This window comes from Tiliqua scincoides, chromosome 3 (genome assembly GCF_035046505.1).
Source record: "Tiliqua scincoides isolate rTilSci1 chromosome 3, rTilSci1.hap2, whole genome shotgun sequence".
NCBI lineage: Eukaryota > Metazoa > Chordata > Lepidosauria > Squamata > Scincidae > Tiliqua > Tiliqua scincoides.
Genome location: NC_089823.1, coordinates 78,161,225 through 78,175,333, shown reverse-complemented (window position 1 = coordinate 78,175,333; position 14,109 = coordinate 78,161,225). Strand labels below are relative to the sequence as shown.

The 14,109-nt window shown below is 37.8% G+C and overlaps 1 protein-coding gene across 1 annotated transcript in view; it reads left to right on the top strand.

The window, feature by feature from the left end:
• Positions 1-14,109, top strand: part of CDKL5 (cyclin dependent kinase like 5) — a 104,397-nt gene that overhangs the window by 41,492 nt on the left and 48,796 nt on the right. Inside the window, exons 4-6 of the mRNA XM_066620591.1 lie at positions 5,797-5,842; positions 6,821-6,957; positions 12,276-12,396. Of these exons, the coding sequence (XP_066476688.1) occupies positions 5,797-5,842; positions 6,821-6,957; positions 12,276-12,396 (304 nt within the window). The remainder of the gene's footprint in view (positions 1-5,796; positions 5,843-6,820; positions 6,958-12,275; positions 12,397-14,109) is intronic.

Here is a 14,109-nt window from a genome sequence, read left to right as displayed (position 1 = left end):
AGTTGTATCTACTCTGTTCTCAGTGTTATTGAAAGAGAGCATAAAGGCTTGTGTTTATCTGTTCCCTCTCAATCTCGCTATAGTTGAGTTGTACAAATATTTCAGGTCTTTCTATTGGCTTATTTTTAAGTTACTCAAAAGAATTCTGCTGTGTTGCTTGCAGTGCCATGAAAAACAGCATTCAGGATACAAAAACTGCTCAAACCAGTTAGACTCGGAAGCTACTGAATGTCCTATGCAAATTCTGTGCTGAAATAAATACTCCTTGCGTTTTTGTTGAGCTATACCAAAATATAGTTCAAAGGCTCTTGAGTTGCATCCCATAATAGAAGCCAAAATAATGTAATACAACTAGATGCATACTAAAAAAAACAGTTGCCTACTGTATTTTATATAGCTTGTGAGCATATTTGCTCACAACTATACTCTGTACTATATGAAGAATGCGGGCTGTGGGGTTTATTCCTGCACTGGTCCATCAGGCATCACGTTTTGCCAGATATGCAGGCCAAGTTGGAGGAGGGTTAAATGGAAATTATTTGCTTTAGTTAATGCATGGTAAAAGAACTGGGAAAAAGCCTTATTGATCTTACCAGTGAAATCAGGTCACTCTGCTAGGTGACTAAAAAGAGAAGAGACTCTAGCCAAGTTTATGCTGAAATGGGCTACAGTCTGAAAGTTTATGTTGAAATAAATTAGTTTTTTCAAGGTGGTACAAGGCACTCTGTTGTTGTAACCATAGTTTTGCTGATTGTGTGAACCCAGCCCATTAAAGTTTTTACAGTGATTTTGCAGTGTTTGCATCTTTATTTTGTTCATTGAACTGTGAGGGGAGAGTGATGTGTGAATGCCTGAAGAACTAGGATAAAGTTGGCTTTTAGATCTTTTCTAACCTGATGATTGTATAAATCCTGCTGTGTTAATGAAAATTTTAAAATTAATGAAAAGTCAGTAGTTTGCTTGCCAAACCACCCACTTTCATAGCTTTCATCTTAACCGTGCCAGACCCATCTTCTTAAAACCAATTAACATTTATGGCAAGTATGGAATGGTGCCATTCTTATGTAAAGAGTAATTCACAGGCAGTGCCATCTGCAGATTACTGTTACTTTGTGACTTGCTTCTGATAAAGTAACTTCCTGTACAGTTTTTGTATTTCAGCTTTTTCAGAGAGCAGTAGCTTAAGAAATGCATCAGTATCCCCCCATTCCCAAATTTTTGCTATGAATATTATGATTCCATGAAGGGCATCTTGATTCCCAGTATTGTCACTCTACAACCAACCTGGGATTATTCAACAGAGTAGAAACTTGTAAATTTTAATTTGTGGCCTTTTCTCCTCTCAGCGTTTGTGAATTAAGAAGATGACCCACTGTTCAAAACCCAACTTCCCAAAATATTAAAAACTGTAAAAATATTATTCTTTGGCTATTTTGGTAGAAAATCACATATGGACAAAATAAGCGCTAAAAGTGACATGCATGTGTGCTCAGAGAACAAATAGAAGCAGGAGAAAGAAGTATGGTACAATCATATGTTGTTGTTTTTTTAATTTTTTTTAATTTTTCCAAAAACAAAAATAACAAACACACATAACACATAATACAATACATACAATACATAAAAAACATATTAGAGGGTGTAAGGTATCATACATCACTATAACGAATAAATCATTACATTTCCTAATCCAGTTCCTCTTCTGCGTTAGCCTCTTAATATCATTTATCATTTATCCATCATATCATATCATATATAATATATCATATATATAATACGTTCATCTAAATACCCTATCTTATACTTCTACAACTTAATTTTCAACCAAGCAAAAATAATTTTCATTACTCAATCTATATCGGTTTCCAAGCTCTCTAAAAATCTGTCCATTTCTGCCACATTCATTATTTTCTCTATTAATTCATCTTTCATTGGAATCTTCGTGTCTTTCCAGTATCTAGCATATGAAATCCTCACAACAATTAATATCATAATCCAATATCTAACATACTACATTTTAACTTTTAATATCCTAATAGTTACATATATCATTTCTCTATCTATCATCCAAAATTATCCTATATAGCGGCTGCACTGGCTGCCCATTCGTTTCCGGGCCCAATTCAAGGTGCTGGTATTGACCTTTAAAGCCCTATACTGCTCTGGACCAGGGTATCTTAGAGATTGCCTGCTCCCGTACAATCCGGCTCGTCCTCTCAGGTTCATCAGAGAAGGCCTTTTTACAAGTGCCGCTGCCTAGGGAGGTACGTGGGGTGGCTGCAAGAAATAGGGCCTTCTCAGTAGTGGCACCAACGCTATGGAACTCCCTTCCCCTTGACTTAAGAATGGCTCCCTCTCTTGAGACCTTTCGGCAAGGCCTGAAGACCCTTCTGTTTAAACAGGCCTTCTGAGTTCTCGGCCTTTTAACATCTTTTTAACATCTTTTAATATTTTTTACAGGCCTGATTCTTTTATGACTTGCTGCTGCTCTATGCTCTTTTTACCTATTTTTTTTACTCTGACTGCTGTTTTTTATGATGTGTTAATATGTTTTTTATTTGTTTTTAAATTGTTTTTAATATGTTGTAAGCCGCCTTGAGTCCCTTCGGGGAGAAAGGCGGGGTAAAAATAAAGTTGTTGTTGTTGTTATTATTATTATTATTATTATTATTATTATTATTATTATTATTATTATTATCTAATCTATCATCCAAAATTAATATATCCTCATGACTAAATACATAAACATATACATAAACATCCAAAACGATATTACCTAAAATTAATTCTAATTCATTAAAATTATCCTGTAAAATTCTAACATCTATTAATATCAAGCTAACTAAAATTTGTATACATATTACATATCACCTATAAAGCTTATATAGCTTCTCATTGGCATCTAATAAGTTTTAATTTCTAACATACAAAATTAACACATTACTGTGTTTCTTTTTATCTATTCCCTTGTCTCCAACCTAAATATCCACAGGTCTGCCAAATCTCTTCTCTTCTCTAGACTTTAACTTTCCATCTTTTTTTCTAATAAATTTCACATTAATTCCTCTTAACAGATCACGGTTTAATGTACTCGCTCCTCTTGCTAAATCAACATCTTGATGAATCGTCTCCTTCACTTGATCATTCCAGTCTATGTCAGTTGGTTGAAGTATTTCTTCTTCCTTCTCTTGATCAATCCAATCTGCATCAATTAGTCAAAATATTTCTTCTCCTTTCTGGTCTGGTGACTTTTAAGTCTTTATCTTCCAAGCTATCTCCATTAACATTGTCTCTTCCAATTGTTTGTTTTGTCCTGTCTCCAGTGGTTTGGATTTATCTTCCATTTCTTTGCTCTTTTGTTGATCCTCTCCTGTTTGTTGCATATTAGACTCATTTGTCTGTTGAATTAAGATTTCCAGGCTAATTTGGATTTGTAATCATTGATTTGCTTGTTGCTTTCCCATTTCCAGTACTTTTTCCATAATCCTTTGTTTTTTCTCATGTGATTCGGATTTCACATCTTTAAGTTGCACACTAAGATTATTTAGTTGTGTAGTTAACACATCCAAACTAGCTTGAACCCGCAGATATTGATTTGTATGTTGCTGTCCCATTGCCACTAATTTCTCTATATTGTCTTGTATTGTCTCCTTCCATTCTTTCCCTTTCAGTTCCTCTTGTGTTAGTTTTCCCAAGCTGGATTCCGGGGCAGGAGAGCTCCTAACTTTCGTTTCTTTTTCCTGTCATCCTTTTTCTTCCTTCTTATATCTTCTTTCTTCACTTGTCAATTCCTGTTCTTGTCCTTGTAGTGTCTTTTTTAGTCCACTAGATGTTCTTATTTCTGTTGTTTATATCCTATTTCTGTTATTTATATTTGTTTCTATGTCAACTGCATTCCTTTCCAGGAGATAATCAAAGGAATGTAAACAATCAACCACTTTTGCAAAACAAAACAAAAAATGCAGGTCTCCAGCCGATCTCCACAGGCACTCCACAAGCTCTCCATAGGAAAACGAAACTGAACACTCCACAACAATAATTGTATTCCAAGACAGTTAATTTGTAATCCAGCAAATTTTAGATTTATAAAGTTAGTTATGCACTCATATTTCCATAACAAGCTCGACAGATCTCCTCCAAAGCTTCTTCTCACATCAACAAACAAATAAGCAGAGAAAACTTTCCCCTCCTTCCTCTTCTCCCAGGAGAGGGAAAGCTTGCCCCTCCTTCTCCTTCTCTCTGGCAAAAGCCTGATCAGGCAGTCAATCAATTAATGCCAGACACACACAACGGAACAACACTCACTTGCTTCTTTACATAAGAACATAAGAACAGCCCCACTGGATCAGGCCATAGGCCCATCTAGTCCAGCTTCCTGTATCTCACAGCGGCCCACCAAATGCCCCAGGGAGCACACCAGATAACAAGAGACCTCATCCTGGTGCCCTCCCCTACATCTGGCATTCTGACATAACCCATTTCTAAAATCAGGAGGTTGCGCATACACATCATGGCTTGTACCCCATAATGGATTTTTCCTCCAGAAGCTCATCCAATCCCCTTTTAAAGGCATCTAGGCTAGACGCCAGCACCACATCCTGTGGCAAGGAGTTCCACAGACCGACCACACGCTGAGTAAAGAAATATTTTCTTTTGTCTGTCCTAACCCGCCCAACACTCAATTTTAGTGGATGTCCCCTGGTTCTGGTATTATGTGAGAGTGTAAAGAGCATCTCCCTATCCACTCTGTCCATTCCCTGCATAATTTTGTCCTTGTAGTGTCTTTTTTAGTCCACTAGATGTTCTTATTTCTGTTGTTCTTTCAACTTCCTTCCCTGCTTGGAGCCTTCGGCTTAATTTCAACATTGAATCCTCACCATCACCAACATCGATAGCTGGGTTCCCTTGGAGAAAAAATGGTCCCTGACTGGGTTCCCTTGGAGAAAAAATGGTCCCTGACTGGACCCTTCTTCTCCGAAACTGTACACCATCTGTAGGATCAAGGCCTCTCCTGACCACTGATCCTCGGATCTCATCAGACCCGCGATTTTGGGAAGAAATAGCGTGCTTTCCAGGAGCTCAGAAAAACACTACTACTCAGCCACCTCAAGCTCCACCAGTACAATCATATGTTGAAGTCACTTTGGAAATGAGGGTACATGTTCCATAATTTTTTTCCCAAGTTTAACGCTAATAACTTACTGAAATGTTTGAAAACATTCCACTGAAACAACCAACTGATAAATATGGTTGCAGTGGGAAACTAAAATGTTCATACGATTGAAACCAATACCTAAATTTGAATCCCTGTTCTTTCCAGCCTTCGCAATTGGGGTTCCAAGATCTTTCAATGCTGCATAATTGCTGCAAAGTTGCACGGATATGTATTTTTTCTTCTGTATAAGTAATCAGTCTGTCAACATCTGAGCAAGCAGATGCTTATCTGTGAATATAAACCTTGTTGTTTAATTATCTAAGTATAGACTGAGTGCCAGTCTTCATTTTAAGATTACAATGTATGTCTTACAAAACAGAGCATTTTGGATCTTAACTTTCTGTTAAGGTAACTTTTGAAGCAGCTGTTTGCTGGTGTCTTTTCTACCTTTTTTTAGATTGTGAGCCTTCTGACACAAGAGGCCATCTTTCCATGTTTGCTACACAAATTGCTTTTATAAACGATTCTGTTGAAAAATGGTATATAATATTTTTAACATCATTTAAAGTCGCCCTGTATTGTAGTTGGAGAGAAAGACATAATAGTTCTGAGTAACATCTTTTGCTATCTTTATTTTATAGGAGACACATGAAATTGTGGCCATTAAGAAATTCAAAGACAGTGAAGGTAATTTTTCCATGTCTATATATGAATGCATTAGCAGTGAAATTTTTTAATAGGCTTTGTATTGAAATTAAAAATCCTTCAGGTATTATATGATGCGTATACTATATTATTTGCCATGAATGTTGGTTCTTTTCTGAGACTAAGTACAATAGTTCGAATACTTACCAGTCCTATTCCAGATTGAACTGTTGTGCAGAGCGGTTTATGACATAAAATGGTTGCCAGTGGAGTGCTGCTGCAAGCACTGCTGTATCCTTTCCTCTCCAGAACTTTCCAGTCCATTTCCACCTCCCACCTTACTGGATACAATGCCTGCCTTTTTGATGCGGCTGCACCAGCAAGGGGATGGAAGGATAGGCTTGGGCTCTTAGTATCACACTCTCTTTTGTGAGGAACATAGAGGGATTATGTAGGAAGAAATAATAATGCTGTTCCAAAACTCTTCTTTCTTGAGACGATACAGGAATATGCCATTCTTTATGATAGGCTACATTTAATGACGCTATTAGCCCCTTTCAGAAATAGTGAAGGGAACTCTACATTGAGCACCCACAGTTTCAGTTGCTATGCTGTGTGGACTTGTATCCTCTGGTGAGGGTGGTGAGTAAGCTATCACTGCATTCAGTGGAGGCACCCTAGGCATCCCTTCTGAGTGCATCCAAGCCCTGCAGTTTCCTTTCCTAAGAGAAAGAAAACCCAAGGGTAGAAGTCACTGTGCTTTCTCTCAGCTAAAATTCCCTAAACACCTTGACCAAGTGACCTAATTTCCCAGCCTGGTTCTTCTTTCCCATGTGTCAAAGCAGGAGAAGGTAGCATGGTGTGGTACTGTCGGCTGTACTTGAACAAGGTGTCTAAGCCAAGATGTGTCTCTACTTGGTGTCAAATTTGAGTGAAGGTGTTCCTAGTTATTCTGTGTTTGAAGATTTTTTAAAAACCTTGATTAGCATATATACTTTACCAACCTTTTTTAACTTTCAGAAAATGAAGAGGTCAAAGAAACTACCTTACGAGAACTTAAAATGCTTCGTACTTTGAAACAAGAAAACATAGTGGAGCTAAAAGAAGCTTTTAGGAGAAGAGGAAAACTGTATTTGGTGTTTGAGTATGTAGAAAAAGTAAGTTTGCACTGATTTGAACAAATGTTCTGTAGCATACGGGATTAAATGTTTTGAAAATGAATATATTCTATGTATTAAAATGGTTAAAATTTTTACTCCTACCAAATTTCTAGAACTAAGTCTTTGTGATCACTTGTTTATACTATGTTTCTCAAAACCGATCAAATTTTGGACAGAGAAATTGAATATAGTCCAGATAAATTATTCCCTTTCCATCCAGGTGAGAGGTTCCTAGAGGGACCCTACATAGCATATCCTTCTACTTTCTTTTGAAATCTCAGCTATTGGTTTCCAGTGACTCTTTATAGCAAGACACATCAGGAAAGGGACTGAAGATGCTACACCTTTGCACTAGTAGTTAGTGCAGCAGTGTGTTTGCAGTATAAACGAAAAGTTAAGTGCTAGAGATATTAATGTGTTAACTCTTTGTAATTGAGTGCAACAATAGCTTGTCTGTCAGAAAACTGAGGTAACTATTCATTATACCAGTGTATTTTTGGAAAATATCTTAATTAACACTTGAGCTATAGTAGGTATCATTTTAATACCCAAACTTTATGATTTAGATTACAGGGGTGCTCAATAGGTGGATCGCGATCTACCGGTAGATCGCGAGGCAAAATGAGTAGATCGCGGAGTGCCGACCCCCCCCCTTCAGGTGCCTCTGGGAGGAAACGCCGGGAGTAAGGCCCATTGTACTCAATGGGGCTTACTCCCAGGTAAGTGTGGCTAGGATTGCAGCCTCACAGCCTAATCCTAGGCATGTCTACTCAGGAGTAAGTCCTGTTATACTCAGGACTGAATTGGGGCTCAAGGTACACCAACATACATTGTACACATAAATGTTATAAGTTATGATGGCGCGAACATTGTAAAAAAACCTCTGGTAGATCTCCAGGCCTTGCTGGGTTTCAAAGTAGCTCTCGAGCCAAAAAAGTGTGAGCACCCCTGATTAGAAGTTTGTTTTTTGGTATTCTTTTTTACTGTATGTTTGTTCACAAATGGTAACCATTTGGAATTCTCTGATTCCAAGAGCAAGTCAAGAACTAGATTGCAATATAGAAGCAAATAAGTGTGAACGGTAAAGAAAACATTGTGTAATTGTGAAAACATTGTGTTAATACTCTCTGTATAACTTCTTCTATTAGCATATACCCATACTGATTTCCCAGATACTGGTGGCTTTAAGCTCCTAGTATATTAAAAAAAGGAATGAGAACAGAGCACCTGCAGGTTTCAGCCACAATTCATAACATTAGTTTTTCTGATATGAAAGTCTGTTAAGTCAAATAAAAGTATAAGTCAAATAAAAGTATATGTATTCCTTTCAGTCTGACATTCCAGTCTTAAACATATTTATAGTGTGTTTAAGGCTGCAATCCTAACCAACTTTCCAGCACTGACATAAGGGCAATGCAACTCCGAGGTAAGGGAACAAACATTGCCTTACCTTGAGGAGGCCTCCATGACTGCCCCCCCTCCCAACTGCAGAATGCAGCACATGCCCCACTGGCACAGCTATGCCAATGCTGGAAAGTTGGTTAGAATTTTACCGTAAGTGTATCCACTGACAAGTACTTGGTATTCTAGCCAAAGTACTAGAATACAAGTACTCTGGTCTTTGTCCCTTTGCCATGAATATTTTGTTATCAAAAAAGGAATATTTTCTTACACTCTATACCAGTGGTGGCCAGTCTTTCAACTTTACGACTCCTGGACTTTTAACAATAGAGGAAGGAATTTCAGTAGGTGCAGTTTGTCATCTGTGAGATGGATTAAATATCCTTGTCTTATGTGCCATAGTCCCAGTTTTGATTGCATCCTTCCATAGCTGCTATTTTAAGTTAATACACACAGCCAACCACACTTTCCTGGAAATGTGTGTTTCTCAATCATTACTACATCAAAGGATAATATTTTGCAAGAACAGCTAGTTTGACTGCTGAATAAGAACTTAATCTACTTGATGCAATTGCCATCTTAAAGCAGATAATTATAATCTGTATATTAAAATTAGTTAATTATAATAGACGAGATGTGTGTGACAGAAAGTTTCAGCATCCCTCGTGCTTTGCAGTAAGCAAAATTAGGAACTTTTGGCTTTATATTAGGCTAGAGTCAAGTGATCCTAGTCTTTGATATCAAATAAAATATTCATATGTTGCAAAATAATATAAATTCAGATAAAAAACTGTACATGTCACCAGTGGAAGTAGGTGTTTTGTATTTTTTTTTGGAATGGAAGTTATCCTTGACCCTGAGAGAGAGTGTATGCAATGGGTTCTTTTCGTCCTATTGCAATCCTAAACATGTCTACTCTGAAGTAAATTCCAGTTGATTAAATCCATTATTTCCCATGTGATACCTGCTTACTGACATTGAGCCAGATCGCCATTTTTGGCACCCTCTCTCATTTGAGAATCAAAGAAATTCTGCATTCATATTTGGTCTCCGGTGAAAGAAGTAGGAAGTTTTAGGCTTACTCTGGTCTTACCATATGTAGGATCCCTGGGGCTAAGGAAGGTTGAATTTCATAAAATGCACTTTCAAATAAACTTTCATAGAATAACAGTTTTAATTTGTAATTCTTATTAGTTCATTGTTATATAATACATATAGTTGGTTAAAGTCCAAGAACAGATAACTAATTGTGTTATAAATAGAAGTGTTTGAAAATGGTGTTGTTTATTTTAGAAGTAAAAAGTAAGCCCATTGTGTTCAGTAAGTCCTAAGCCTCTAGTTATAAATTATTGTTTGTAAAAATAGTGAAACAGTTTACAATTGCTATAAACAGTACACAAGAATAGTTCAACTGCAAGTGAAAGCAAAAGGAGCAGCAAAAGACCAAACTGATTTTAATAGCTTTGTCAACAGTTAATGTTTTACTAAGCTTTTTTAACTAAAGTCTTGGGAAATTAGTAAAAACTCATATCCAGGCGAACCAGGCGATGTATGGGTTATGTCAGATGCAAGGGAGGGCACCAGGATGCAGGTCTCCTGTTACCTGGTGTGCTCCCTGGGGCATTTGGTGGGCCGCTGTGAGATACAGGAAGCTGGACTAGATGGGCCTATGGCCTGATCCAGCTGGGCTGTTCTTATGTTCTTATTAACCAGGCTGATGAATTTGCTCAATTGCAGAGCCACAATTTAAAAGTGCTTAATCTAGACCAGGGATGTTCAAACATTTTGGCAGGAGGGCTCCATCATCTCTCTGACAGTGTATCGGGGGTCTGGGAAGAAAATAATTTACATTTAATATTTGAATAAATTTACATAAAAATATATTTAAGATGGAATTTGCATGAATGAATGAAGTTCTTGCAATAGCTCTAGGCCTATAAAAGGCCTTGCACAAAGCAAAGCTGGCCTTTCCTTCACTGCCGCTGCTGCATCACAGATGTGAAACGGCAAGCAGTGGAGGGAGCCAGCCGCTCAGGTGAGAGGTCGAACAGTCACCCTCATGCTGAGAATAGTTGCATTGGGCCAACACAGGCTCCAGCAAGTCTCTAGAGGGCCAGAGGCTTGTTGGAGACTGAGGGCTCCTCATGGGCCAAATTGGGGGTCCCCGAGGGCTGCAAACGCCCCCCAGGCTGGGGTTTGGGCACCCTGGTCTAGACTACTGTAGATAATATTTTCTGTGTGTTGGGGATCCTGTGAGCAGATTTCATTGATGAGGAAGGTTCTAGTAGAAGTTGATAATAATTATTACCTTGGAAAGCCCTAAAACCGCCACCTTTAAAGTGAGCCCACAAGCATATTGGAAGACACTGCATGTGAATAAAATATGGAATAATATAGACCTTAATCATGTGGCTATATTCTGACCAGTAAGGACAGACCTACACAGAGCTCATTGCACTTGTCAGTTTGAGGTGTTTTTCTCCAGCATTGAAGATAGTTTAAAAGAGAAACTATCCTACCTCAGAATGCCAGGTGCAAGGGAAGGCACCAGGATGTAGGTATCTTGTTGTCTTGGGTGCTCCCTGAGGCATCTGGTGGGCCACTGTGAGATACAGGAAGCTGGACTAGATGGGTCTTTGGCCTGATTCAGCAGGGTTCTTCTTATGTTCTCCTATTTAGATACTCCTCACCTGTGACTTCTGGCAAGCAAATCTTGAAGATTGTTGCATTGTTTCAAAAATCTGCTGACAAAGCAACTGTTTCGTTGGTTCAAGAGGTTGTCTCTAGGTTTACAAACTCCAGGTTTTGGGATGGGGGAAATATGACCTATCTGCTACTGCAACATCTAGATCAGGGTGTCAAACATAAGGCCCAGGGGGCCGGATGCAGCCCCTGGAAGCTTTTTATATGGCCCTCAGGCTCTCAGCTGCTGAGCAGTGCTGAGGTGTTACTGCTGAAACAGCAGCCCACATGAAAATTGGGCTTTCCCTTATCTTGAAATACAACCAAGATTTGCATATTTTCTCTTCTGCCATTTGCAGTTAATAAGCTTCTATATGATAACAATGTGCTGGCCATCAGCTTTCTGCTTAATGAGGTCACTTCCTGTCCTTAGCAGACACCCTGATTGCTAACTTTGGCCCTCTATGAAATGAGTTTGACACTCCTGATCTAGATGGCTATCTTCAGAAACTTGCCTGACCAGAGGCAACAGTGTAACACAAGAAACTTTGTACCCTGTATACCCTGGTTTCCTGTGTTATGGGTAGTTTTGTGCAGGCACAGTATATCTATATGGTGTTTTCACACGCGCTCCATAGTGTTGGGTTGTCAAGAGGTGGCTGTTTTGACCTACATTACATTCTGACTTCTGCACAGACTGCTGGAATGAAACCAGAATGTACATAGGGAACTTATTGTACCTCAAAGCAAAAACCTCTCAATATTCCTAAATGTGGTTTCCAGCCTCTTCAAGTTTACTAGGACACGAATTATGGTTAATAGTTCTTGAGGAAAAGGCAGAGTTGGCTATCTGGATCTAGTGACTCTTGGGTTTAGGAAAGATTTTCACTTCACTGAATCTTGCTGCCAATTATTTCCCTATATTATTTAATCTTAGTTCATATTTGTATCACTTATTTTCTAGTGAATTTTGTGAAACAGGAACATAAATCTGTCTTTTCTTGTAAGAACAACAGAGGTTTTAATGAAGTATTATTTTCTGGATAATTATTAGAAACTGAATGCATGTAGAGTTTTCACTGGAATGAGGTTATTGTATCTTAATGTAGGATAACACCTTCATAGTGTTAAATTGCTTAATTGCTTGTCTAATTGTGTTACTGCAAAGCATTTTAGTAGTATTCTAGGTCAAGTTTCTTTTATCCTCTAATATAATTATTTTTAACTTGTAGAATATGCTTGAATTGCTAGAAGAAATGCCAAATGGAGTTCCACCTGAAAAAGTAAAAAGTTATATTTACCAGCTAATTAAAGCAATTCATTGGTGTCATAAAAATGACATTGTTCATAGAGGTGAGTAAAATGGAAAACTTTTTATAGGCAAGTTTTCAAAGCATCAGAGATATTAGAATTATATATGTAATCGTGTTGCTTTCTAAGTGCCCTTCATTTTACCACTGGTTAATGGGATATAGAAAGTACTGCTTAAAGAATTATGTGCAGTTTACAATACTTTCATATTCAAATATATAATTCAGGTCTTGCATCTGATTAAGTGGACTTCAGTCCACAAAAGCTTGTGCTGAAATAAATTAGTTACAGTGCAGTCCTTACTTGCTCAGAAGTAAGTTCCATTGTGTTCAGTGGTGCTGACTCTCAAGAAAGTGTGTATAGGATTGCAGCATAAATCTTTAAGGGGCTATGAGCTTCTTGTTTTTGATGTATGGAATTTTAAGGTATGATGATGATGCAACAAACTAACATGGCTGCTCATCTGGAAAATACTCAAATGTATGTTTTCTTTTACTTTTAGATGTATATGCTAACATTCTGTGTGAATCAGTTGCAATACTTACTGATTTTATGCATCTAGATCAGGAGTGTCAAACATAAGGCCTGCAGGCTGGACAGCTCTACCATATCTCAAAAATAAGCTAAAGAATTGCATATTTTCTCTTGTCATTTGCAGCTGAGTTCCTAAGTAGGGGTGTGTGTGCTTATTTCTGGTGATTACCTGCTGATAACATCACTTCTGGCCCTCAGCAGGCATCATGAATGATTTTCGACCTGCTGTACAAAAAGGGTTTGACACCCCTGATCTAGATGGTATTTTTGTACGGAGTTGCAGAGTACACTTACATTGTGAATAAAGAAGTCATTTTAAGTCATCTTTTGTGCTCATACATTGTTAGAATTAATATTTTTATGCACTTGAGTTTTATTTATGTTTTTGTTATGTGTTTCTGTGAAACCATTTTTAATAGTAAAAATGGCTTATGTAGAATCTCAGTGACACACTTTAAATTTCAATTTATGTAAAGGGAAGATAGTTTGCTACTTGCATTGAGGAAAAACTGTGGTTTATCTGCTTTTATTTTCCATCTGCTCAACACCCAACATCATAATTCACTCCAGTCTCCATGGTACAACAGGTTTTAGATATGGAGTGATGGCCATAACAATAGCGTATTAATTCAGGTATTGCTCTAAACCAGTGGTTCTCACACATTTAGCACAGGGAACCACTTTTTAGAATGAGAATCTGTCGTGACCTACCAGAAGTTATGTCATGACCGGAAGTGACAACAAGCAGGAACATTTTTAACAATCCTAGGCTGCAATCCTACCCACACTTACCCAGGAGTAAGTCCCATTTACATAGCATTGTTAAAAGAATATACATAGTAACCTGTTCAAAGTACAGATATGTAACATGTCCCCAAATGCAGTCACATACAATGGTAACATCAAGTCTATATGAAAAATAAAATATTGAAATGAATATTTTCAATTCCCCCACCTGAAATTGGCTTGTGACCCACCTAGTGGATCTTCTCAGTTTGAGAAACACTGCTCTAAACCATAGTTTGCAAACCCATTTCAAATCGTGATTTCTGATTATAGTTTACTTAGCTGATATGCAAGCCATAGTTTGTCAAGTCAGCCCCCTCCAAAACATAGTTTAGTGTGAGATCTGAATTGAACCAATGTTTCCAAACTGCAACTATAAAGTTTTTGTGTATGATCGCATGCTGATTTAGGACAACTTAGAGAAAACAAGGGGCA